This window comes from Pseudorasbora parva, chromosome 4 (assembly GCF_024679245.1).
Source record: "Pseudorasbora parva isolate DD20220531a chromosome 4, ASM2467924v1, whole genome shotgun sequence".
In the NCBI taxonomy this organism is placed as follows: domain Eukaryota; kingdom Metazoa; phylum Chordata; class Actinopteri; order Cypriniformes; family Gobionidae; genus Pseudorasbora; species Pseudorasbora parva.
The window spans coordinates 14,978,320-15,006,141 of record NC_090175.1 but is presented as its reverse complement, the minus strand read 5'-3'; the positions used below and the strand labels follow the sequence as shown (position 1 = coordinate 15,006,141).

The 27,822-nt window shown below is 36.5% G+C and overlaps 2 protein-coding genes across 2 annotated transcripts in view; one reads left to right on the top strand and one right to left on the bottom strand.

Moving 5' to 3' along the window:
* Positions 1–18,637, bottom strand: part of neurl1aa (neuralized E3 ubiquitin protein ligase 1Aa) — a 100,362-nt gene extending 81,725 nt beyond the window's left edge. The window contains exon 1 of the mRNA XM_067441005.1: positions 18,204–18,637. Within this exon, the coding sequence (XP_067297106.1) occupies positions 18,204–18,285 (82 nt within the window). The 5' untranslated portion in view covers positions 18,286–18,637. The remainder of the gene's footprint in view (positions 1–18,203) is intronic.
* Positions 18,638–23,867: 5,230 nt separating this feature from the next.
* Positions 23,868–27,822, top strand: part of cfap58 (cilia and flagella associated protein 58) — a 145,928-nt gene continuing 141,973 nt past the window's right edge. The window contains exons 1-4 of the mRNA XM_067442635.1: positions 23,868–24,015; positions 25,042–25,296; positions 25,434–25,582; positions 25,791–25,947. Coding sequence (XP_067298736.1) covers positions 24,007–24,015; positions 25,042–25,296; positions 25,434–25,582; positions 25,791–25,947 — 570 coding nt within the window. The 5' untranslated portion in view covers positions 23,868–24,006. The remainder of the gene's footprint in view (positions 24,016–25,041; positions 25,297–25,433; positions 25,583–25,790; positions 25,948–27,822) is intronic.

Below are 27,822 nucleotides of genomic sequence, written 5' to 3'. Positions count from 1 at the left end.
GGCTGGGATCTGTTTTCCCGATCAAAATTTCTAGTCACTTGGGGACAATATTCAGGCTAGGGGAACTCATATTAATGTTGAAAAACATTATAAAATTAAAATTTCATGCCATATGGGACCTTTAAATATATACATGTATGTGTGTTAATAATTATACACAGTACACACACACATTATGTAAACACACATTTTTTTATTTGGATGCAATTAATTGATTGATTTGAAAAATGCCCATGCATTTTTATTCTCATTTTTTTGTTCTTTTTTTGCTGTTATTATCATTAATAATATTTGTATGCATAATTTAACTGTTGATTTGGATAGAAAGGGATTAATGTGGAGGAAAAATGTATTTTGCAATTGTATGAAGTTCTTTTTCGCTCTTTGCAGTCTCTTCAAAATATTGTGCCGCCATTACACTAACTGACCTTAAAAAGGTGAGAAGACCCGAAACACCCGCTATAGTTCCCCTTGCAGCAAAACTAACACATATTTGTGCTGCATTCTGACACATTTCAGAATTCATTAAACTGTTAAATAGAGCTTGTATAGCTAGAAGCATTTACATTTGTGTAGTTGCATTGTATGTTTCGGCCTTCAAGCTGCACACTCAGACATCCAGTCAACTGACTGTGAAAGAACAGGAGCATTTTGTTTAGTTTTTTCAGTCATTTTGGGACAAGAATGCATTTTTTTTCTCTTTCTCCCTCAGTCCAATTTATCTCCATTGTATCGAGTTATAGTGTCTAGTCGTACATTGTTCCTGTCAGTTTGATCACAGCACTCACATAAATAATATATGACATGTATGACTTTGTTCTGCTCTGAGGTAACTTTCTTTTTCAACAGACTACGTTTGAAAACCCACCACTTATATTCCAAATCTAAAATCATTTTGCAGAACAAAATGTATTTAGTGCTCTTCTTGTAGAAAGGGAACTGACACTCCACAAGGTTAGTATCCAAGATAGTCAATGGCTTAACGTTATGCTAATTGCAGTAGCTTACGGTGGGGTTTCAGCGAGGGCCTTAACTAACGATCAACACACCCCACGCCGTCGCCATAACACACACACACAAATACATTCAAAATTCACATTCACACTGTTACGAACCTCGCTTTCAAAGTCTTCGTTGGGAAGGGGGCAAGCAAAAAGTACACGACAAAAAGGCAATTTGACTATTTATTTATCACTGCACTCACGTTTCACCATTTAGGCAAATCAAAATCAACTCACTGGCACAAAAACAACAAGACCAACAAGAACATCACAAGAAACAGAAAAAACACTTGTAGTTAGCTAACCTCAACGTTACCGGTATTGTGCCAAATTTTGACCCCCTGCCAAATTATTACCCCCCTCATTGAAGTCACTACCTGATTGCCTAATCCTAACCCAACCCCTAATCCTAACCCCTCCCCCACAACTAACCCTAAACCTACCAATAGTAGGGGGGTAATAATCTGGTAGGGTCAGAATTCGGCACTACACCGGCTCTCGGAGTGCAAGTTTCCCATAATTGTTCTATAGATTGGCCATTCTTACAAAGATATAAACACAATTATCAGTTTTAAGTGTGTAATATGAAATATTATGAAATATCAATTCAAACTCACCTACATGAATTATAGCTGCATACGTATACTCGTGAACGTTTTTACTCGCGATCACGGCGCTTGAAAACCAAGGGAACGTCTGCCAACTCCACCAACTGTTGAAACGTATAATTTTATGAATTAAAATGACTTGTTTTTTGTTTTTGTTTTTTGGTTTATATGTTCAAATTCCAATGTTGTTCGAGTCAGTTTTTAAAAATACAACAAATCTGTGGCAATTTAACATGTCTGTTTTTAAATGTTAAAAGTAATTTTAATTCATATAACTTATATGTTTCAACTGCATGGTGGAATTGACAGATGTTTCCTTAATAGGCATCAAGCGCCGTGACAGCGTGTAAAAGCATCCGTTCACGAGTTTATGCAGCTATAATGCATGTAGGGGATTTTGAATTGATATTTCCTGTCGAAATACACACACTCAAAACTGATCGTAGTGTTTATATCTTTGTAAGACTGGCCAATCTGAGCAATGGCAAGGGAAACTAACTTTATTGCACTCCGAGAGCCCCCTCCTGGTCGGGAGCATTTCCGTTGTGTTGTGGCTCGTTTCTAGCCTGACAAGCCAGACCCACATCAAGATGTTTGGTCTGGAAACTCACCATTGACAGGGCTCAATCCGAGGGGCGGGATAAACGGTTGTCTTTCAAACTCCCTCTGCACGTGATAGGATAGCGCTACACCAACCGGAGCAACGAAGGTGAAGCAGAGCTTGTTGACAGATTAAACATTCTCCGTATCCGGTCGGCAAAACTTCGAACACATCTTCCCTTTTTAAGAATGACTTCAGTGCCGTTCTTTGTTATTTTCTCAGAGAAAAGCTTAACTCCAAGTCTTCCAGAGTCGCGGTAAGCTGATTCGAAAGACCGCTGTTCTCCAGTTTCTGTGTTTAGAACATAGACCGTAAAAAAATATGGACGACTCGACATCATCCGTTTCCGCTCGCCAGATTTGAAGCTTTCAGGCGGCCTGCACGGCGCTGACAGCTTGGGGCCGAGTCTGCACAGTAGAGATTTCGGAACCGGAGTTGCGCAGTAGAGCGCAGGAAGTAGAGCAGGAAGTACCGCTGCGATATCAAAAGCCCGCCCACACTCTCGCAGATGCAGAACAATTTATTATGTTGGTGTGAAATAAACAGTTATGGAAATGTAGAAATTAAAGCTAAAGCACCGATCTGCACCCAAAAATTCAGAAAAAAGTCCGTTAGTGACTTAGTGACAACTTCACTCAGAGAAGCCATCAGTCTCAGCTGTCAATCATGACGTCACACACCCCGTTTTTAAAGCATCAGATAACTAACTACAACTAAACTTATTTTAAAAACGAACACTTAAAATGAAATCATCGTGATGATAACTGCCTTCAATGACATAAACTCACTTTGGGGAAAAAATATTTGAAGTGTAATTTTATTGTTTAGTTTGCCTCGCGTCCATTAGAAAACACAGAGGGGCGGCTATACTGGGACCGTTCACCAGGGGCGATTGAGGCGCGGAAGCTTCAGTATCTGAGAGGGAGACTGCTGGCTTGGTTTAGAAGCACACAAACGCAACTCGGCCGTCGTCATTATGGCCTCGCCCGCCGACTCTATACACGATGTGATTGGCCCGGCAAGAGTTAGGGAATTACAGCTCAGAAGGGTATTGAGAGTTGCTAGACGACACTCGCGGGCAGATTAGATTTGCTGCCGCTAGGGTGCGTCTAGATTTCTAGGCTAGCTCGTTTCCGTTGTTTTGTGGCAATTTCCTTGTGTTGTGGTTTAATTCTGTTGTGTTGTGGTGATTTCGTTGTGTTGTGGTTTAATTACGGCTGCACTACTGGGCTACCGTAAAATAAAGCTCAGCCTCACAAAAAAGAAATACATTCTTTCTGGAAATAGAATCGTCACACACACACACACACACACACACACACACACACACACACACACACACACACACACACACACACACACACACACACACACACACACACACACACACACACACACACTTCACTTGAAACAGAACAGGCCTCGCAAGGGACTCGAAAAAGAGAACCGCACCCTGCCGTCACACTGCACGCACACCGGGCTCAGAAATTTAGAGGGACTTTGAGTAATGCCACCAAAATGAATAATAATGTCTCTAAAATCCTAGCTTGATGTTGCCAAACTCAGATTCTAGTCAGAATATGAGTCTGATCTGCTCCATTAGGCTGTGATTGTTTGGCGTGTTTCAACCGAGCCAGGGGAGACCTCAATTGGATAGACCTACAACCAATCAGAGCAATGGAGTAAGTGACGTATGTTGAGCGACGCATAGGTGTCAACAGAACTCAACTACACACGCAGTTCTCTGTTCCTCTTTTAAAATAAATGCGATTAACGTCAATATTTTCTGTAACAGATGCAATGGCGGAATCTAGACGTCTCAATTCTCCAGCGGCAGCCATCTTTGTTGTTAACAAATTCAACCCGAACGCTCTTTGGTGAAGTAGATGATTACGTTACTGTTGATCATCTGTCCATCATCGTATAAAGCCGGCCCTGACAATTGGATTGATAATTTTGCCAACAAAAATAGCTCCAAACAAATCCACATTATTGCAAGTCTCTGAGCAACACAGTGATGTTTCGTTACTGAATGAATCTGATCTCGCACATCAGATGGACATTTGATGGACATTTGGTGTGCATTTGATGGACACTTTACTATCCCATGGGTGAGGATTATTTTTTTTTGAATGGGAGTGGAATGACGCAACTGACGTTGTATGTCACATGACAATCACATGTCAGGCTTCTGAATTTCATTTAAATGTATACTATATAGAACATAGATTTTTAACGGTTGAGAAATACATAGTTCAGGCATGAAACTCTAATGAATGTTGGATGGTTCCTTCAACGCTGCAGCACGGGCTATTCAGAAATACTTACAAATCCACGTAATCATATATATCGTACCCTAGCCTTCGTTCGTCATGGCACAATATGAACGCTTCTGTTTAGGGCTGGGTTAAAACATCCCATTCACTGGGTTAAAGCATTTAACCCAGCATTTTTGAGAGTGTGTCATTGCTTTATCCTATAAATGTAAAACACGTCTTAAATTTAAAATTACACGCTGTTATCAGATAAATTGCTCATTAATACTTGAATTGCATGTTGACTTTTAAACCAAAATGTAACTTCCAAAAGATATTTCAGCAAAATGAAAGTCCCTGTAAAGACAATTCTGAGATTTGTTTCTAAATACATTATAAATGTTAGAAATGTATTGCTGAAACACTTTACAAAGACTGAACTATGTAGTACTGAATTATGAAGTTAGACCGTTAAAGCTACACTATGTAACTTTTCCGTCCGCTAGAGGGCGCCTATTTAAAACAAAGGCTGAGCTTGATGATGCCAAGTTTGAGCTCAGAATTTTGGGACATGTGGCTTTCTCCTCACAGCCGGTGGAAAAGAATCAAGATAGGACTCGGAAGAAATCATGTTTATAGATGCGATTATTAACGTTACTGCAGTATGAAGCAGAGCAGGACCGGGTAGCTGAGCAAGGCTTTGCTTTGTGAATAAAGTCATTATGCTGTATAAATACAATTTCAGGCCATAATTGACTTTTAGATTAGTCAATAGAGACAATCTGGTTTAAAATGCTATTTATTGTAAAACGTGCTATAGGCTACAAATAAAACTTACCTGACTCGACTGTTGATAAAACAAAAGCAAATACAAGGCTACTGTAGGCTACTGTTTCTGTGAGCAGCAGATGTTACAGTTCCATTTTATTATGGGAAAGCCGGATCTTTAACTGATCTTTAAATGTCTTTAGAGGGTGTTTTTCTTTTACACACAAGCTAAGATAAGTTTAACTGACAAGTTAATAGACCGATGATAATGCCACACCCATAACAATCCCAATGCGTAACAAAAGACATGTCCAACATGTTGTGTGTGCATGTTGCAAGAAAAAGTATGTGAACCGCTTGCAGAATCTGTGACTTTTGAACAGGATGACGATGTCCACATTTTTAAAAATTTGTTTAAATATAATTTTCTTTAAATTATTATTATTTAGATCTGCCCTTCAGAAGTAACAAAAGATAATTATGTTTCCCGGATTTAATTGGAGCATCAGTGCATGTTTGAACCTTTTTAATAGTTGTGTTTGATCTATCTATCTATCTATCTATCTATCTATCTATCTATCTATCTATCTATCTATCTATCTATCTATCTATCTATCTATCTATCTATCTATCTATCTATCTATCTATCTATCTATCTATCTATCTATCTATCTATCTATCTATCTATCTATCTATCTATCTATCTATCTAATCCTATTGAATTGAGTGCAAATTTACATACAAATGAATATTTTGAAATTTGATGTGCTCTTGTTTCATGAATATTGCCCAATATATCACCGCAGGCTCCTTGTAAACACAGACATGGACTGTGGGAGTATCATCTGAGATAAACATGATGCACTCCAGGACTGAATATAATAATTGTCTTGACTCACTGGCGCAACTGGGTTTATGTAATATTAGATGAAAAGGCTTAATCAGCTGACTGATCCTGTTCTTTAACATGTCTTTATGTGTCTTTCAGAGTACTGCAATGACCTCAGAGCGTTTATTGCTCTAGCTGTGAAACGGAGTTCTATTTTCATTCCCATTCCGGTTTTCTATGAGGTAATGGCAAGGGCAACGGAGAGTAAACTGTGTTGCGTAATAGGACTGAAATATATAAGAAAAACCTACTGTGCAACTACCGCACACTGTGCACATTTAACCACAGCATCTTTCAAACTTTTATTGATGTTGTGATATAAGACCGTATATAGTATATTTTTCTTCTTCTTGATAAATGTGTTCAAAATGATCTAAAATAATTTCACCTCACTAAATTTTTTAATAATTGATGTGTGATCTTATTTGAGATGCAGCTGAAGAGTTAATATCACTAAAATCAAAACCATAAAAAAAACCATTGTCATTGCTTAAAATAAAATAAACATTAACTGCAATAATATATATATATATATATATATATATATATATATATATATATATATATATATATATATATATATATATATATATATATATATATATATATATATACGTATATATATATATATATATATATATATATATATATATATATATATATATATATATATATATATATATGTATATATATATATATATATATATATATATATATATACGTATATATATATATATATATATATACGTATATATATATATATATATATATATATATATATATATATATATATATATATATATATATATATATATATATATATATATACACACAAAAAAGTTTATGTTTTTCTTTATCAGGTAGTGGAAACAATCAACAAAAATGCTTAAACTTGAACTAATATGAATTATAATTTAGCAATGGTGCAGTGGTACCTAATGCATATTTAAACTGTTTTTATTTTTTTATTCATTTTTATATAATTATATTATTATGATTGTTTGATGGATTGATTCATTCTTAATTTATTAATTTTATAAATTTCCCCCAACTACTTTTTTTTGGAGGCACAATATGATAATAATAAAGTATTTCTCGTTGTAAGTAAGTTAACTGTACTTTTACTTTTAGCACATACCTCATATTTCTTTTACTAAAAGAAGCAGATTTGTTGTCGTCTGTGAATTATTAAGAAAATATAAGAAAACCTGAAAGATTTTTTTCTTTTGCATGACGCAGCATCTGCGCCATAGCATATTTCCAAAATCACTAAGTGTCAAATACAGCCTTGAAAGAGAAATCACTGCGGGTCAGGCATCGATCACAGCATTCCAGTCTCAGTTTCAGCGCTCTAAATGTTAAACCACTGGTGTCTGCGATGCTATGCAATCGCTAAACAAACATCATTTCCTTAATGAGGAAATCTAGGAGTGGGTCAAACTGGAAGTGAGTTGAAATTTTCCAGCTCACGGTTGAGCAACCTGGATGAGGGCATTTTGGACGAAGTCAAATTCAGGTTAGCCATGTGTTTTGCAAGATTTTGGAGCTTAGTGGAAATGTTAAATGTTCCCATCAACAGCCTTGTTCTCTACAATCAGGTCTGCTGATTAATAGTCCTAAGCTGCCAATTGATGTGGGAGCTGTTTTCTCCTGGATAAAAAACACCTTGTTCTTAGATAAGAACTTTATTTAAGAATACCTGCAGAGTTATTCTGTAACTAAACGACTCATACCATGTACTGAGAGAGAGAGAGAGAGAGAGAGAGAGAGAGGGAGAGAGAGAGAGAGAGAGAGAGAGAGAGAGAGAAAGAGAGAGAGAGAGAGAGAGAGAGAGAGAGAGAGAGAGAGAGAGAGAGAGAGAGAGAAAGAGAAAATTAGGTTTTCACACAAAAATTAGGTTCATCCATCAATAAGGGTGCTTGCTAAGGCATGCATCACAATCAGTATACTTAACAAGTGTGTAGAACATTTTCTTCTTTTATTTCGAATTAAATCTAAACTCTGAGCATGTTCTATATAGAATCTTAACCCTCCCTTTTTTCTTCTTTTTTTATACAAAGGTTTATGTCTGGTCATTTATGGCTGACGGGATATCTGGTGGGCCCAGAACCATTTCGATGACATTAGCAGCACTATGTCTACACTGTTGTTCAAGTGGGGAGCGGGACCATGATAACATGAACTACTAGTGGTTCCCGCAATACTACAGGTATGGTCAGGTGAGGTGAGGTGAGGTTAGGTTAGGTTAGGTTAGGTTAGAGCCCTAAAAAGAGGGAAATTGTTTGATTATTATATTGAATATATAATTTGATAGTGACCTTTAAAAAACAACATAAAACAAATGTGTATACAATTGTAATATTTCTTGTTTTATACAGCTAAAAGAGCCTGGGGTCAAACTGACCCCAAAGAACGCAGATGCTACAAAAATGGAAACATAGGAAAAAATATCATCATGCTAATTTTATGTTTACAGAGTTGTCCCCATTAAATTAGGAAAAGTCATTCAATTCTGAAGCAATAAAAAAAAAAAAAAGTTTTTTAAAATTAATACTTGTTTTAATTAAATAACATTTTATTCTTGTATCACTAGACAAAGCTAACCTGTTAAACATAAAATTATTATGCAATCAAAATAATACAGTTTTGCTTATAGAACCTTTTTGATATCAAGAACTCTATATCAAAATAGAGCTTGCTGTCTTATTTTTTTTTTTAGTATGGTTAAAGGAACACTCCACTTTTTTTTGAAAATAGGCTCATTTTCCAAGTCCCTTAGAGTTAAACAGTTGAGTTTTACCGTTTTTGAATCCATTCAGCCGATCTCTGTATCTGGCGGGAGCACTTTTAGCATAGCTTAGCATACATCATTGAATCAGATTAGACCATTAGCATCGCTCTCAAAAATGACCAAAAACTTTATTTTTTCAAAGATAATATTTTTCCGATTTAAAACATCATCGTGTAATAAGAAAATTAAACATTTAGATTTTTAGACCGATTATAGACTATTCTCTCATTCCTGTGTCATAATCAGAGAACTTTGCTGCCATGCCATGGGTGCAGCAACGCAGTGATATTTACGCAGAAAATAGTACCTAGCTATATCGGTCTAAAAAAATTGTTTTTCATTTTCCGTTGGTCTTAGTACACGATGCAACTACAGAAGAGTGAAGTTTTAAAAAGGAAAATATAGTGAAAGTCTTTGGTCATTTTTGAGAGCGTTGCTAATGGTCTAATCTGATTCAATGATCTGCTCCCGCCAGATACAGAGATCGGCTGAATGGATTCAAAAACGCTAAAACTCAACTGTTTACCTCTAAGGGACTTGGAAAATTAGCCTTTTTTTCCAAAAAAAAGTGGAGTGTTCCTTTAACATTATTTAATGCACAGTGATGACTAAACCATGCAGCTGTATATTTATTACCTAACATTAACAAAGATGAACAAATCAGTAACAAATGTATTGTTCATGGTTAATTCATGTTAGTTAATACATTAATCAATGTAAATTAACCATATTGTAAAGTGTTACACTCAACTTGAATGATTAAGTCATTTTAACTTAAAGGGATAGTTCACCCAAAAATGAAAATTTGATGTTTAAAGGGGGGGTGAAATGCTGTTTCATGCATACTGAGCTTTTTACACTGTTAAAGACTTGGATTCCCATCCTAAACATAGACAAAGTTTCAAAAACTAATGTTGGACGTTTGATGGAGTATTTCTGTGTTAAAAATACTCCTTCCGGTTTCTCACAAGTTTCGGCGAGTTTTTTTCGAGTATGGGTCTACTTGACGTTAAATAGAGCGGAAGGTCCTTGTATGGGCCGTATGGGCTCTTCTCCCGGAAGGGTGCGCGCGCGCGTAACTAGAGGGAGAGAGAGGAAATGCACGCCGAAAACAGTCTCTCAGCTGCAGATCCAGTCGTCCGTGAACACTTATGATGCGCAGCGCTCCACTTTATTCCTATGGGTGACATCAAACGACTTCAACGCTTCAGCACAGCATTCTGGGAAGGCAGCGCTGCATTTGAACCGATTTGAACGCAGAAATGACGGGAAGCTTCAAGGCATCGCTTCAGTCGCGTCGCAAAGTGGATTTCCACGGTCACTGCTGTCACAGGACTTCACCAAATCATACAAAAGAAGTGTGTTTTTGACAGAGCGATCCCAGCGATAAAGGTTCGGTCCTGCTTTGGAAGCAGCCGGTGAGTAAATCAACTTCAAATGTCTCTGCTATTGGCTACCGTCGCATGAGTAAACATCAGTAAACGACACGATCGCGTGCTTCGTCATTCAAATGCGCTAACGGTTACTCCATTGTTGTTCTGTATAACACTAGTCTGACTTTGACGTGCAAAACCGTTTTGCTTGCTACCTCTAAGGTCTAGTCACATACAATAGTCCATAAACCGAATCATGTCCTCATAAACTGCACACAAAGGCCCCTAAATACAGTACATACCACAGAGACGGACATCCTGATGTTGCCGTTTCTCCTGTTCAATTTATTTCAGCCTCAGATTTGATTGTGGATCATTATCTGTATTAGCTGAGATAGATGGGTTTCTCCACGCTTGAGGACGTCACCGCTTTGTGCACATTCGTCATTCTTTAGCTCCGCCCACATGATACGCCTCCAGGCGCTCGTTTTTTTCCGGAAAGACTCGGTACAGCCCATATTTCTTTTATAAATATGATAAAACTAAAGACTTTTCGGAGATATGAAGGATGCAATACTACTCTATAGGTACTCAAGATTGACATGAGATTGACTGAAACTGAGTGTTTCACCCCCCCTTTAACTGCTTACCCCCAGGGCATCCAAGATGTAGTTTGTTTATGCTCGTATTTCTCGTATAATGCAATGGGGTCTAACTAGAATTACACCCCATTGATATGCATTATACGGCAATGGTTGAAGTTAAAAATCTTCATTTGTGTTCTACTGAAGAAACAAACACACATGCATCTTTTTTGGGTGAACTATCCCTTTAAATGACATTAATCTAACTTAAAGCATATGAGTTTCATGCTTTCATTTTTCTTTAGAGGGGCTTTCATTCTTTCTTTCTTTCTTTCTTTCTTTCTTTCTTTCTTTCTTTCTTTCTTTCTTTCTTTCTTTCTTTCTTTCTTTCTTTCTTTCTTTCTTTCTTTCTTTCTTTCTTTCTTTCTTTCTTTCTTTCTCATTGTCCAAGAATGACAGGAAGGTGAGTTAATGATGACAACATTTTTAATTTTATTTTAGATTGAATTTATCATTTTGAGATACTCTGTATTAAACCATGCTTTCAGAGTTCAGATCAGTTAAATTGCCTGGCACGGGAGTTCATTTCACATAACAGGCAATTCTGTGCACCTTTTCAATGCTTAATAAACCACAAAAAGCCTTTGAGCTGTTAACAACTCTCTGTGAGTCTGACCTTTTTAATTTGTCTGAGGCATATCAGGCAGCTGTCAGAAATGAGCCGTGAGCCATTATTCATTCAGTTCACAGCAGATTACTGTGATTTCTCTCTTTCTCCCTTTTGGTCCCGCCATGTTTAAATAGTGACTTCAAATGTACCGGAACTAAACTGTTATTCCCAAAGGGAAACTTCATCTAGCTGTGAATATCTTTACATTTTATGTTGGTTTGTTTCTGTGTGTGTCCTCTGTAAATGATGTGTGTGTGGGCTTGTTCAGCATGTTGAAATGGCAATCTGTAAAATAATCTTCCCGATGGCCTCCTTCTGCCTTTCAAGCTTTGATATGAATCACATGATGCATGGATCCAACATGAGTTTTGGCAGCATGAGTGGAGTTTGAGGTCAGATATAGAAACCAAGTGATCGACAAAATGTCATGGTGCCTGTCGCTGTTCACACTAGCAGCTTTTATCGTTTGTGCCTGGTTGGGAAGACTTTACAATTATAAACTGTAGGGAATATCCTTTTTGGAATATCTTCTAAGAAATATTTTTCTTATTTTCTTAAAATGTGAGTATGAAACATGATTCATCAGGCATTTGATGAATGTTCATTTGCTGGCCAACATCTCTCAATCATCATTGCATTGGGTTACATTGCATGTTTTGCCCTCACAATCAAAACGACAGATCTTTGATCAGAAAACAACGTATTGAAATAACATCTGACTAAAAGATTATTAGGAGATATTAAGTGGCAAGTCATATTTATGTGTTATAAAGATTTCATTGATTTACATTACAACAGAATTTCATAATGGCCATATAAATATCAGCATCTGCACCAAACTGCAAATGTTTGCTTACTTTGGGCCTCTGAATAAAATTAAGGAACTCCATATTTCCCCATATCATACATACTATATGAGTCATAACAGAGTAATGGATCAAATATTTTTTGATACATCAGAAAAAGCATTTTTAGTCATTTTTATGGACTGTTTCATGCTGACTCAAGTTGTGTGGTGAAATATAAATTGAAACTATTACAAGAAAATGTAAAACACATTCTTTTCACAAGTGTTACTCGCTAATATTCCTGCACTATACATTTTTTTTGTTGTTTTTGTTGGTTCAACTTAAAAAAGTAAGTAACCTGGTTGCCTTAAAATGTTGAGTTTGTTGAAATAAAAAATTTGAGTTAATACAATGAAGGAATTTTTTTAATAAATAGAAACTTAAAATATTATTGTATCTTAACCACATAAAAAAATTGATAAATCATCACTGTTTCAGCCTTGCTTCACTGTGTCATCAGAAATAAAACACACACAATTACCCAATATGCTTACAAAATCTTTTAATAATATTTTAATAAAGGTTGTCGAATCTCAAAAAAATTTCATTGTATTAACTCAAAATTTAAATTTCAAAGGAAACCAATTTTTTTTCTAAATAATTTTTTACAGTGTGATTATATTGGAGTTAGTTTTGTAAAATGTTAAATTTGTGTTGTAATAATAATAATAGTAATAATAATGATGCGTTCGATTTATGTAGCGCTTTTCAAGGCACTCAAAGCGCTTTACATAGAAGGGGGGAATCTCCTCAACCACCGCCAATGTGCAGCATCCACCTGGATGATGCGACGGCAGCCATATTGCACCAGAACGCTCACCACACACCAGCTGATTGGTGGAGAGGAGACCGAGTGATGAAGCCAATCAGGATATGGGGATTATTAGGAGGCCATGATGGACAGGGGCCAATGGGCAAATTTGGCCAGGACACCGGGTTACACCCCTACTCTTTTTCCGAAAGACATCCTGGGATTTTTAATGACCACAGAGAGTCAGGACCTCGGTTTAACGTCTCATCCGAAAGACGGTGCTCTTTGTCAGTATAGTGTCCCCGTCGCTATACTGGGGTGTTAGGACCCACACAGACCACAGGGTGAGCGCCCCCTGCTGGCCTCACTAACACCTCTACCAGCAGCTACCTGGTTTTCCCATTTGGTCTCCCATCCAGGTACTGACCAGGCTCAGCCCTGCTTAGCTTCAGTGGGAAACCCAGGGTATTCGCCATAAAGTGTGTATCATATGCCCGCGAAAAACAGCGTATCATATGCACGCCAAAATGAGTTTTGGCGTATACATTCCACGACATTGCACACTCGTACTATTTATACGCATTTATGTGTGATCGGGTTGGGGAAACCAGTCTTGGGCTACAGTGTGATATGGCTGCTATCACAGGGTGATATGTAATGCTAAATATAATGGTAGAAATGTGTGTATTTGTAACACTCCAGGACCCAATGTGAGATCTAAATAGGCACACTATATTGCTTTATATAACTTTATATAACTTTAATGACATCCCATTTCCAACCCGTGGGATTTAATATGGCCCACCCTTTTGCAGCTACAACAGCTTCAACTCTTCTGGGAAGGCTTTCCACAAGGTTTAGGAGTGTTTTTATGGGAATTTTTCACCATTCTTCTAAAAGCGCATATGTGAGGTCAGGCACTGATTTTGGACGACAAGGCTGGCTTGCAGTCTTCGCTCTAATTCATCCCAAAGGTGTTAAATTGGGTTGACATCAGGACTTTGTGCAGGCCAGTCAAGCTCCTCCACACCAAACTCGCTCATCCATGTCTTTATGGACCTTGCTTTGTGCACTGGTGTGCTGTCATGAAACAGGAAGGGCCATCACCAAACTGTTCCCACAAAGTATGGAGCCTGAAATTGTTAAAAATGTCTTGGTATGCTGACGCATTAAAAGAGATTGATGTGATAGGAAAACCTGAATTCAGTGATTTGGGGGGTGTCTCAATACATTTGGCAATATAGTGTATGCAATCACGAATAGAAAAAAAACATACATACGTGTGTGACATGAGCATAGATGCAGAGACATCAACATATTTGCATACACATCACACACAAAAAACTCGTCTTCTCCCTCAAGGCTCATCTTTTCTGGACTGGTTACTGTGCTCCTGTTTTCACATCCCCTCCCTTCATAATATCATGAATCATTTGATATCTCGATGTTGCGCGCTCCTGCAGATATACATTTAGACCAAATTACATCAAATTTATATTAAGCGCAACATGTTGCTGTGAGTCATTCTGCCAGAAATAGAGTTTCTCTTTCCTGATGGCGCGGATGTCAGTGGGGCCAATCGCTATGGAAATGAAACATTTTATCCTTATCATTCATGATGAGAAACAAACTGGCTTGAAATGTTACATCTCTCCTTTAGAGAAAAGGAAATTGCTTATTTAAGTTGAACCAGTAACTGCATGAGTGGAATAAGAAGGAGGCTGGGATGTTTCCGTGCCATTACAGGACAAAATTGAACAGCGCAGGTTTCATCTCACTGTTCGAAGTAACAATTAGGTTGCAACCTATAATCAGGCGCATGTACATTTCCGGTGCAAAACAAGTGACACGAGGATACACGTATTGTATATGAACCTATCCTTCCTCCTGTTATCTTATAACACTGAGGGACAGTCGCCATGGTAACAGTTTACATGCTATGCCCTGTTGTCAAGGAGATCTTGTCTGACAGGATAATGGGTTCCACTGTCCCTTCTGCCTCTCGTTACAATTCATCACAAGAGCACACGCACAAACACTTAATCAGGAAATTTGTCTGCAAATAACCTCGCTATTTACTCTGGCATTTTAATAATGCGTGTGTTTCCTGATGAACAGCTAAAAAGGATGGTTTCCTGGTGGAAATAGCATTTTGATTCACCTAACATGTGTGCAAATAATCTCTAGAAAGAGCTTTCCTGTAATGATGACAAAAGGAAAGTCATTAGAAGAGAAAAAAAGCTTATGCTCTCATGCTCATTTTATATCAATTACAAATCATTAAATTTACAAATCGTTTGTATCACCCTTTGATTGTTGTTGCTGCCCCTTCGGTGCAATCTGTAAATGTGCCTTGTCAATGCCACGCATAATTAAAGCCCCCTTTAGCATGTCTTTATTTGAATATAATAGCTTTTTTTTGCTAATGAGGGGCGCAATTATATCCGCACTGGCATAATCTTCATAATCAGATGCTCTGTTATGCATGAATCAGAAGAGCTTTGAAACAGAACAGAATCTCCAAAATTACCTCCATCGCTGCAAACTTCCTACGCAGCACCACTCGGCGCTGGAGAGGAGTTCAAGGGCTGGCAAAGTGTTGGCTTACATAAAGTAATCTTTATGAAGGACATTCAGTCAGAGAAAGTGAGACCATTAAACTTTTCACCTGGTGAACTGGGCCTAGTTGAACTTTCGGCACAGACAGAGAAATGGGCCATCCTAATAACTCGGACTCTTGAATTGGTCTCATTATTCACTGTCATGTACAGCGGTCATACTCAGGTACAGCAGTACGGTTTGCATTTACATAAGTCAATTCTGAGTAATCTTAATGAACACAATGTCCTTAATGTTTCATTGTTTTGCAGAGCTGCTCATAATTGCGCGTTGTTATTATTATGGCAGTAATAATTAATCACAGTATTGTATACCATGATGAGGAACATGGATACATTTTCACCAAAAGCCGATGAATGTGGCTGAAAGTGTAAGAAACTTAATAGAATACACATTACTCGAAAAAAATAAAAATAAATAAAATGTCTTCTCTCCTGAAATTCTAGAGCTGGTTGTTTGTGGCACAATATGTATGATTTAAAGATTGAAATATCCAAAAAACACTTGAACAATGTTGTTGTAATGTAATGTCGGAAACAAGGAAGAGGAGGATCCACATGGAGTATAGCAGTTTATTAACAAAGTTACATGAAAACATCCAAACAACAGGAGACCAGAGTCAATACAAAAATGAAGAAATACAAAAACAGAGCTGAAAACAACTCATACATCCACTAAGAACAGCACCACCAGACAAAGAACATGAGAAACACAAGGAGTGATAGGCAAACAAGACACACATGGGAGCAAACTGATCAACACGGAAAACTACAAAAGACTACAAACATGGCGCAAAACAGGAAATAACATAAAAGTCCAAATAATACCAGGGCAACACAAGACACGAGTCATTAGCCCAAACATTTCCAACAATGTTTAAATGCGGAGAAATACGTGAACTAGTTTTAGTTATTGACGCCTGTCAATGATGCCGTAGCCGTAAACCATGGAAACATAGTAATTAATCCTATTAAATGGCTTGCCTGAGGAAGCATTGTTGCAGGACTTATTATTACCTCTATTCCTACCCTCTAAAACACCTATTATAACAATACCAATAACCTTAAAAATAGCGGGCTCCTAATTGCAATAGAACTAACAGCTATAACCGAAAAACAAATTAAAATCATCCCAAACACGATGAGGTGAGCAACTATTTGGATATATTTATCAACAGAAAACAAATCACAGTTATACAGCGCAACACGGTTAGTCTTATTGTTTGAATCAGCAAGACTTTACATTCGCTCATTCATGAACATGATTTCTGTCTGAGTTTCTGTCAGATTTCTTTCCATCGGCTGTGAAGGTGAAAGGTCAAGACTACAACTCCCATGATTCCACACTCATTCACAGCATCATCAAGCTACGCCTTTGTTTTGAATAAGCAGCCTCTAGTGGCAAAAAACAAAACAAAACACATTGTGTCTTTAACCTGGCATACACAACACATCACATTTCTATAATTCACATCCGTTAAAGGATTGTTAGGCTGGCAGAATTGTGGAACAGCCAACAAATTTAATCTAAAAACATTGTGGCAACAGTGATTTGCAATGTTTCTAAAATGATGTGCAGGATTTTTTTTTTTTTTTTTTTTTTTTTTTTTTTGATGCGATTGGAATGCTGTTTAAAGGTTTGTGAGAAATGATGTTGTAGTACCAAAGTTCGGGAATAACACACTCAAATGATCTGCCTAATTAGTACAAGAGGAGGCATATATATATATATATATACACACTCTGGGTGGTTCAGGCCAAATTCACGGCAAATACATATACTCTGATACAAATCTGAAAATTTTTAAGTTTTAACTTGAGAATATTAACATTCTCATAACCTTCATTTTTACTCACAATACAACATTCTTTTAATGTTTATTTCGTAATATTTCATAACATTCATCATATGCATATAACATCATAAGGATGTTCTGAAAACACACTTTTTTTTGTTCACACTTTAACATTTTCTCTTAATGTTAAAATTATCATCAAGAATGCCACAGTATGCCAAGAATGCTATTCTAAGAAAGTTTTTCTCAACATGAGTATGTACTTCAAATATCAATGTTAAGACATTATTGTAAAACATTAGTGAAACGTGTTGGAACGTTCCCTGCATGTTATCTGATTAACTATCTTGGACAAGATCATCAAGGTGATCAAGATGTTTTTTTGGAACATGGTAACTGGTCACCTACTAATAGCTAACCTTTAACTAATAGGAGCCATATTCAAAAATATAGCTACTAGTTTAAGTTGGATTTTTTTAGCACGGGATACCATAGAATAGAATAGAATAGAATAGAATAGAATAGAATAGAATAGAATAGAATAGAATAGAATAGAATAGAATAGAAAAGAAAAGAATAGAATAGAATAGAATAGAATAGAATAGAATAGAATAGAATAGAATAGAATAGAATAGAAACAGCTTACTAACCTTTGTGTGAGTTTGGAAGTCTTTGAAACCTGTTCTGCGGTCCCCTGTGCAGTGCTCTGATTCCGGACACACTGTTGCCCATGACTGCTGCTGCTGATCTCCAGATGTTGCACTTCGAGCGCCAGGCTCTAATAACTCACGCTTATCGTACTTCTCTTAAGTTGTTTTTGCTATTATGTCCGTGACAAGTCGGGTGTGAACCGGCTACAGATCCACGAGTTTTCCTGTGCTCGATGTACTGTCATTGAAAAACACATCAGCTGCCCAAACGCGCCCAAGCTGCAGGTGGAAAAGACGCGCGTTTGCGCTTCGGGGAAACGCACGACAAGCGACACAGGGAGGTTTGCAAGGAACGAAATGGAAACAAATTTGATATTTGATGTAGGTCAGCTTAAAAACGATTTGATTTGCTAACTTTTCTTCCCTCAGATATTTGTTTTGTCATCCTGCTTTGGTGAGATTTCTCCATCGGGGATTTAACGCGCATCTGTCGCTTCTGCTTCTACTTGAGATTATAGATCAAATTCACTGCCTCGACCATCAGGATAATGTGTCCTCATAATTACATAACACACTCACCTATACAATTTAGCTTGTATGCTTTCTTATAAACAGTAGGGAAACAAACCAATCAAAACCTCGTTATAAGAACATTATTTGGCGCAAGATCAGACTTGAATAGCTCAGGTGTCGACGCACAAACTCATGGCAATGTGTCACTTATTGGCGTCAGTTGACTCAACATTACACTTCAAGAAAATACGAACAAAAAAGGGACATACATAACAGGGAACAGCCAAAACACATCGTAATAGTCACTCAAAATTACACATTCATAGTGTTCTTATTTTTCAAGCTATTGTTGCCAAGCTTTGGTGGACGTCAACATGGAATTTGCCTATAATTAGAAACAAATTATCTATTATTATTATTCAATATTTTTGGAATTGATTGTATAAACCAACCAAATATATTAATACATAGCAATACTATAGTTTAAGGCATTTAACAAAATTATTATTATTAAAATATAAATGTTTAGATATATTCCAATTAAAAATATATGTTTTATTAATTAATACTTTTTTATTTGGTAATATTTTGAATTTAATAATATAACATAATATTATTTTAATATAATATAATAATATTTTATGACAAATTTACAAAGTGTCTTCCATATAAGGTCATAAACAGGAGTATTCCAGAAAATACTAACATATTTGCACTAGACACAAGTGACTCAACTGATCTCTAGGAACTTCCACACCTTTCAATGTGTCATCTGATGTAATTCAGCATGGCTGTGGACAGTGAAGTGCAATTATAAAAAGATTAATCTAACATTGCCATATTATGTAATCGGCATGTTGCTTATCTTAGTACATGTGCAGATTTTTCATGACTCGTAAAGGATTTGTTTCAGGTAGGATTGATAGCAGCCTGTAGGCCTGTAGATGTCGGTGTTTTATTGTAACCCCCCCCCCCCCCCCCCCCTCAGTGTAAATATATCAAAACAGTATTCAACACAATTTTTATGTGATCATTTCTTTTTAAAACACAGGAACTGTGTTGAATATTTTTTGATACAGTGGTTTTTAATAAATAAATTTTTTTTTTTTGCTTTATTTTAATTTAAAATAAAGTTGACTGTGATTGTTGATAAACGATCCATCATGTCAGCACTACACTTTCCAGCACCATCCTTTTTATAGGCTAAGTTATATCAGTTTAATGTAAAAACCGGATTCCAACAAAGTTCGGACACTGTACAAATTGGTAATAAAAACAGAATGCAATGATGTGGAAGTTTCAAATTTCAATAATTTATTCAGAATACAACATAGATGGCATTTCAAATGTTTAAACAGAGAAAATGTATAATTTTAAGGAAAATACATTGATTTTAAATTTCATGGCATCAACACATCTCAAAAAAGGTGGGGCAAGGGGGCCATGTTTACCACTGTGTGGCATCCCCTCTTCTTTTTATAACAGTCTGCAAACGTCTGAGGACTAAGGGGACAAGTTGCTCAAGTTTAGGAATAGGAAAGTTGTCCTATTCTTGTCTAATAGGCTTCTAGGAGCTAAAATGTCTGTCTTCTTTGTTGCATCTTCAACTTTATGATGCGCCAAATGTTTTCTAACGACTGAAGTAGTTTTGGTTCCTTACCACCGTTGGCTTTGGCTTTTGGCTTTCTCAGTTGGGGACACCTACATTTCATCTATATTACCGATCTGCCCTCATTGACACTATAGCCGGCAACGGCGAATGGCACAGTGGATGGTCTTCACCGACAATGTTTTCTGGAAGTGTTCATGAGCCCATGTTCTGATTTACATTAAAGTAGCATTCCTGTATGTGACTGAGTGCTGTCTAAGGGCCCGAAGTTCACAGGCGTCCAGTATGGTTTTCCAGCCTTGCCCCTGACGCACAGAGATTGTTCCAGATTCTCTGAATCTTTGGATGATATTACGCACTGTAGATGATGATAACTTCAAACTCTTTGCAATTTTTCTCTGAGAAACTCCTTTCTGATATTGCTCCACTATTTTTTGCCGCAGCATTGGGGGAAGTGGTGATCCTCTGCCCATCTTGACTTCTGAGAGACACTGCCGCTCTGAGAGGCTCTTTTTATACCCAACCATGTTGCCAATTTACCTTATACGTTGCAAATTGGTCCTCCAGCTTTTCCTTATATGTACATTTAACTTTTCCTGTTGCTCTCACATTAACTTTTCCTGTGGCTCTCATGAAATCCAAAATGAGCCAATATTTGGCATGACATTTCAAAATGTCCCACTTTCAACATTTTAAATGTTATCTAGATTCTGTAGCGAATACAATATAAGTTTATGAGATTTGTACATTTTTGCATTCCTTTTTTATTCACAATTTGTACATTGTCCCAATTTTTTTTTTTTTTAGAAAACTTGATTCAACAGACCAGGCTACCTTCTTCCATTGCTCCGTGGTCTAGTTCTGATGATCAGGGGTCAGCACTGTACGCAAAAAAACTGACACCTTTCTATCAAAATCAGAATTAATTTCTTGAGCAGTTTGAGCTATAGCTCATCTGTTTGATCGGACCATACATGCATGTCAAATAAACTCCCCCCTGTAAATGCTGCATCAACATGACATCCTCAATAAACTCATCTCCGGTGTGACGACTCCAATCTTCCGGTTATCTTAGGAATTTCTATTTACCTAAGATCTTAATCAGACTTGAACAGACCTTTACTTACGATCTTTACTTACGGCCTGTAATGTTACCAGAATTATAATCATACACTGTTTATCCGTCAGCCAGAGGAGAACTGGCACTCCGACTGAAGTAGTTTTGGTTCCTTACCACCGTTGGCTTTGGCTTTTGGCTTGCTCAGTTGGGGACACCTACATTTCATCTATATTACCGATCTGCCCTCATTGACACTATATGATAATTGAAATTAGCTAGATAACATCACAGTTTTCTGTTGCATTATCTTCCTGTTTACATGGTGAAGCTGCTTTGAAACAATTGGAATTGTAAAAAGTGCTTTATAAATAAAGGTGATTTGATTAAAAAAATGTTGTGCATCAATGAGCCTTGGCCGCCCATGACCCTGTTGCCGGTTCACCACTTTTCCTGCCTTTTGATAGATACTGACCACTGGCCATTTTACACTTGCTCAGTTTCCTGCTTACATCAACTTTGTGGACAAAATGTTCACTTGCTGCCTATTATATCCCACCCACTAAATGGTGCCGTGATGAAGAGATAATCAGTGTCCTTCACTTCACCTGTAATGTTATGCTTGATCACTGTATGTATCCTGTACTGCAGTGATCCGTAAACGTTAAGGCTTTCGCTGTTATATGTTAGCTCATTAATGTTTTATGATTAATAACCACAATCAGAAGAGTTAAAAAAGTCTCTACCTTTTCCATAGAACTTACAGCATATCCTTATATAATTGTCAATCATCCTTTAAAAACCACAATAAAAGTTAAGTAGTAGGTGATTTCTATTCTGTTAGGTTTGATGATCCACCATGATGTCAGATAAATTAAAACATTTTCAGAATGACACTGGCCTTGTGGCAATTATTAATGACAGTTGGTATCTTCATTTTTAACCAGGCAAAGTCATAACTCATTTGTCCCGCTTTCTGAACACACCACACCCTATACGCTATACACGTTTAACCTCCTCAGACCCAGAGACATTTTTTTTTTTAAATTTAGAATTTATTGTTCATGACCCTACACTGTTTAGAGCATAATGAACAAATATATATATATATATATATATATATATATATATATATATATATATATATATATATATATATATATATATATATATATATTTTTTTTTTAATGTCCTCACACTGTTTTTTTTTTTTTTAGTTGGTTTAACATGGTTTAAAATACAATAAAGGCAAGGCAATTGGTTTAATAAATATTATTGTATCTGAATCACATAAACATTTTGATAAATCATGAAATTAGCACAATTTGGCGTGTTTCACTGCGTCTAAAACACACAATTACCCAATATGTTTACAAAATATTTTAATAAGGTTTGAATAAAGGTTGTCAATTCTCAAAAATGTTCATTGTATTAACTCATTGAATTTTTAATTTCAATGAACCAGGAATCAGTTGTTTAAAAAATAAAATGAAATGCAATGACATTTATAGGCAACACCAATGGAATTTTTTCCCATTCACCAATTAATTTTTAGGATTCCGGATTTATTTTAAACAAAACTTTGTTTAAAGGTGATCCTCAGCTGTTATGAAAGATATAACATAATGAATTGATATAACAATATAACTGCAATATGTGGGTAAAATATATTTGTGACACAACATGTAGTCTAATGAAAAAATAAATGTAATAGCCTGAGTCATATTTTATAGGAATATTGATATGTCAAATATTTTCCTATTTACTTGTGTTTCCCAAAATGCCTGATAAACATCATTTAAGTCCTGATGTCTTCTACAGTGGACTTGTATGAAATCAATGCCCTGTTTCGCAAACAAACAAACAAACAAACAAACAAACAAACAAACAAACAAACAAACAAACAAAACACCTTTTTTTTATTAGAAATCCCATAACATTTCCATGAGATTTTATTTTAACAAACAATTTGAAAAGTAGTCAGATTTAAATGATAATTTATTTTCATACAATCAAAAGGGCTAAATTTAGATTTAAAATAATAATATAATTTTTAAAGATCAAGGAGTTGTTGTTGTCCTGGTGAAACTTCAAAACAAAGCATCTTAAAAGCTATGTACGGGACCCAGACTTAAAACTGTGGCATGCATGCTGTCAGAGAAATTCACTAAAATATAATGTTTCCTTAGTAGGCTACGTGGACAGTGGTAGCCAGGAGGAAATCGCTTTTCCACTGCTCCTTGTTAAAGACGTTGCACTGTGTAAAGCTGCCACCTAGTGTAAAGAACAACACATAAACAAAGAAGGATTCATGCACTGTATAACTTTGATGAATATGATAAAGTTTTACCTATTAATTATTGTTAATTTTAGATGTCTTATCGCTGTAAAATAGTTTGCAGCATTAAGGGCACTCTATGCCCCATTACAATCCCTTCACGAGGAACCGCGAAGTGCTCAGTGGGTCGCGGTTGTCAGGCAACAAGGACGCGTATCCCCGGTGACCAAAAACAGTGTCGTGCGTGTTGTTGAAGCAAAACACGCACAGTATGCGTTTTACAGTTTATTAAATACAAAACAACAAACATTTTGGGAGTTTTAGAGAGGACCGACAAACGACCGCAATGGAGGAGGTATGTTAAAAGGAAACTTTTGGCTTAACGTTACTCTGGTGTGAAATACAACAAATAAGTTACTGCTAGATCAATTAGCATCTCAAACACTGAATTCTTGTTAGCTGTGGGCCCAGTGGCATATCTTTCGCTATATTGAAGCATGTTTCGAATTGTTGCAGTGAGGAGTCAACATTACAGTCCATGCTAGATATAAATAAAATTACATTTAATAGCCTATAAGATAATTAAATACAAAAACGTTTTTAAGTTACTCGGTCAGTTTTATGAAACCTCATCATCAGTGTTTTCTTGGTTAACAAGTCTATTTTGTAGCATTGTCAACATTGTTTAAAATGCTAGCAATATATGCTAATATTGACGGATTTGATTTATACTTAGCGAACACAAATTATATACAAATTGTAGTGGTAGACAGACAAATGTATACTATTTCTACATTTCAATTGCTATTTAAAAGTACACAAATCCCACTTTGAATGTATTCACTTGTTCTTTACTCTTTTAATAACATGTTACACAATAACAAGTGTGGAACCATTTCATTTTTGACCACTAATTATTAGTCGTGGTCAGTTAAGGGTTCCAATACATTTCTTCCCAATTCCATATTGTGTGGTCCAATTATTTCTTTTTCTGCTGGAAACTGCCTCAGGCTTTTTTATCCCATCAATTTTTTGTAAATCATTTAAGTGCCGAGAGACCTGAAATGATCATTTAGAAGAACGATCGACCACAACTGATGCATATTTAGATGGATTAGACAAAGCTCCAGTGTATGTTTCTTTTAATTTCACCTTTTTCTTTTATGTGATGGCTTCTCCATGAAGCCTGAGAGCACAGTAATAAAACCAGCACCTGTTGTTGTTCTTTGTGTTTGATCATTTCAGTACAACATCAGCACAGCAGTGCTAAAGTAGACTTGTAAACTGTTACAAATCTGCAAGGCTACTCGCTTCATTTACAGTACAAGTTATGAGTCCGAATCTTATGATGTCACACTTACGCTTTTGAATACGTTTTCAGATTGAGAGCAGAACATTCGAAGACATAGACACCCAGGCGGTTTTAAACGAGTTATCAGGAGATGAAACATTGGCCAAGTTTCGTGTGGAATATGAGAAGGTCGCCAAAGCTCTGCAGAAGTCCCACGGGAATGAAAAGAGACTGATGGCCAAATGCAGGGAGCTGAACGCAGATGTTTTGTCCAAATCTGTCAAGTTATCCACAGCCATGAAATTACATGATGAAGATGAAACCACAATCAGCACCCTTAAAATGGTACATTAGCTGGAAATCATGGGACTCTAAAATGGATGTTGTGTTATTGTGTCTTCAAACTTAATTTATTACCTTATAACATTAGACGTTGCCACATCCTTGGCCCTAGCAAACCATTATATTTTACTGTTGATTAGGAAATTGACAAGGCCTGGAAAATGGTTGAAGCTTCTCGTGAAAAGGAGTTGCAGGCAAAAGAAACAATCCAGAAACTAAAGGAGGACATAAGCAATCTCAACAAGTTTGTTGAAAAAGGAACCGAAGTCTTTGAAGGCCAAGAATACAGGTAAACAATATTATACGACTGTACATTCAGTCTTTTTTCAGTTTTCCTTTTCATTCTTGTAGAGTGGATGCAGTTAAGTAGTATCATACACTCAGATAGCCTTTTTTGTATGCTATGTGCCATGACTGTATATCCTATAACCTTGTTGAGGTGTTCTGGTGGGGATGGAGAACAAAGCTTGTCCATAATCCTTTTTGAATGTGTCTAGCATGGGCGATCTGTTAAAGATCAAAGAGGAGCTGACCAATGAGAGAGACAAGCTGCTTTCTGAGGTGGTGACATTGCGGGAGAACCTCACTAAAGCCACTGATGCTCAGCTGGAGATAGAGGCTGAGAAGAACAAAGCCATGGACATGATTGCTGAGGTATTACACAAAAAGCTTTGTATATGATGCCACAGAGTCTTTTGATAACATTATGCGATTGTATAGAGTTACTGCCATGGCATTTTATTTGAATTACATAAAATATAGTAAAAGTAAAATGCATACAAAAGCAATTATTCAAAGATGTAATTGACTCTTTTCATCACTGGCATCAATATCACCAGTGCTTTACTGCTGTTTTTCTCATTTTAAGGTCATGGAAATGTTTTAGGAATAAATGAAAGCATTTTTGTCTCAAATGTCTAGCTGTGTCAGCAAATCAATATTTGAAATATGGTGCCTGGTGATTGTTAATGTTCAAAATGTAGCTGATTTCTAGCAGTTCTAGCCTTGAATCTTCATATGTTGTAAGAAATGGAACATACACCATGTGAATGTGGCACTTAAAATTACATTTTACTTACATTTGTGGTACATTTGGACAGATTTAATTCTTCTGTTACCTCCCTGGCAAAATAAACTAGCTTAAATTGTTTACTGTTCATAACACTGTAAGAAAATCAATAAGTGGCCTGACAAACCACTTTAAACTCTGAATGCATTCAGAAGTGGCTCCAAAAAATTAAAGGGTGGAAGGGTCGAAAATAATAATAATTGGCAAAACACTTTAACTACTAGCTGATGCTAATGATATATATGTCTCTCCGTGTTAGACAGACAGACAGACAGACAGACAGACTGACTGACTGACTGACTGACTGACTGACTGACTGACTGACAGCAAGATAGACAGAAAGACAGACAGATAGATATAGACATACAGACTGACAGACAGGCAGATCTATACAGACAGACTGACTGACTTACAGATTGACAGACAGACAGACAGACAGACAGACAGACAGATCTAGACAGACAGACTGACTGACTGATAGAGAGATAGACAGACTGACAGATAGAAAGAAAGACAGATAGATATAGACACATGGACTGACAGACAGGCAGATCTAGACAGACAGACAGACAGACAGATCTAGACAGACAGACAGATAGACAGACACACAGATATATCTAGACAGACAGATAGACAGACAGACAGATAGACAGACATACAGACATATCTAGACAGAGATACAGACAGGCAGACAGACATACAGACAGACAGATAGATAGATAGATAGATAGATAGATAGATAGATAGATAGATAGATAGATAGATAGATAGATAGATAGATAGATAGACAGACAGACAGACAGACAGACAGACAGACAGACAGACAGACAGACAGACAGACATAAAGATAGATAGATAGATAGATAGATAGATAGATAGATAGATAGATAGATAGATAGATAGATAGATAGAGATACAGACAGACAGACAGACATACAGACAGATAGATAGATAGATAGATAGATAGATAGATAGATAGATAGACAGACAGACAGACAGACAGACAGACAGACAGACAGACAGACAGACAGACAGACAGACATACAGATAGATAGATAGATAGATAGATAGATAGATAGATAGATAGATAGATAGATAGATAGATAGAGATACAGACAGACAGACAGACAGACAGACAGACAGACATACAGATAGATAGATAGATAGATAGATAGATAGATAGATAGATAGATAGATAGATAGATAGATAGATAGATAGATAGAGATACAGACAGACAGACAGACATACAGACAGACATACAGATAGATTGATAGATAGATAGATAGATAGATAGATAGATAGATAGATAGATAGATAGATAGATAGATAGATAGATAGATAGATAGATAGATAGATAGATAGATAGAGATACAGACAGACAGACATACAGATAGATAGATAGATAGATAGATAGATAGATAGATAGATAGATAGATAGATAGATAGATAGATAGATAGA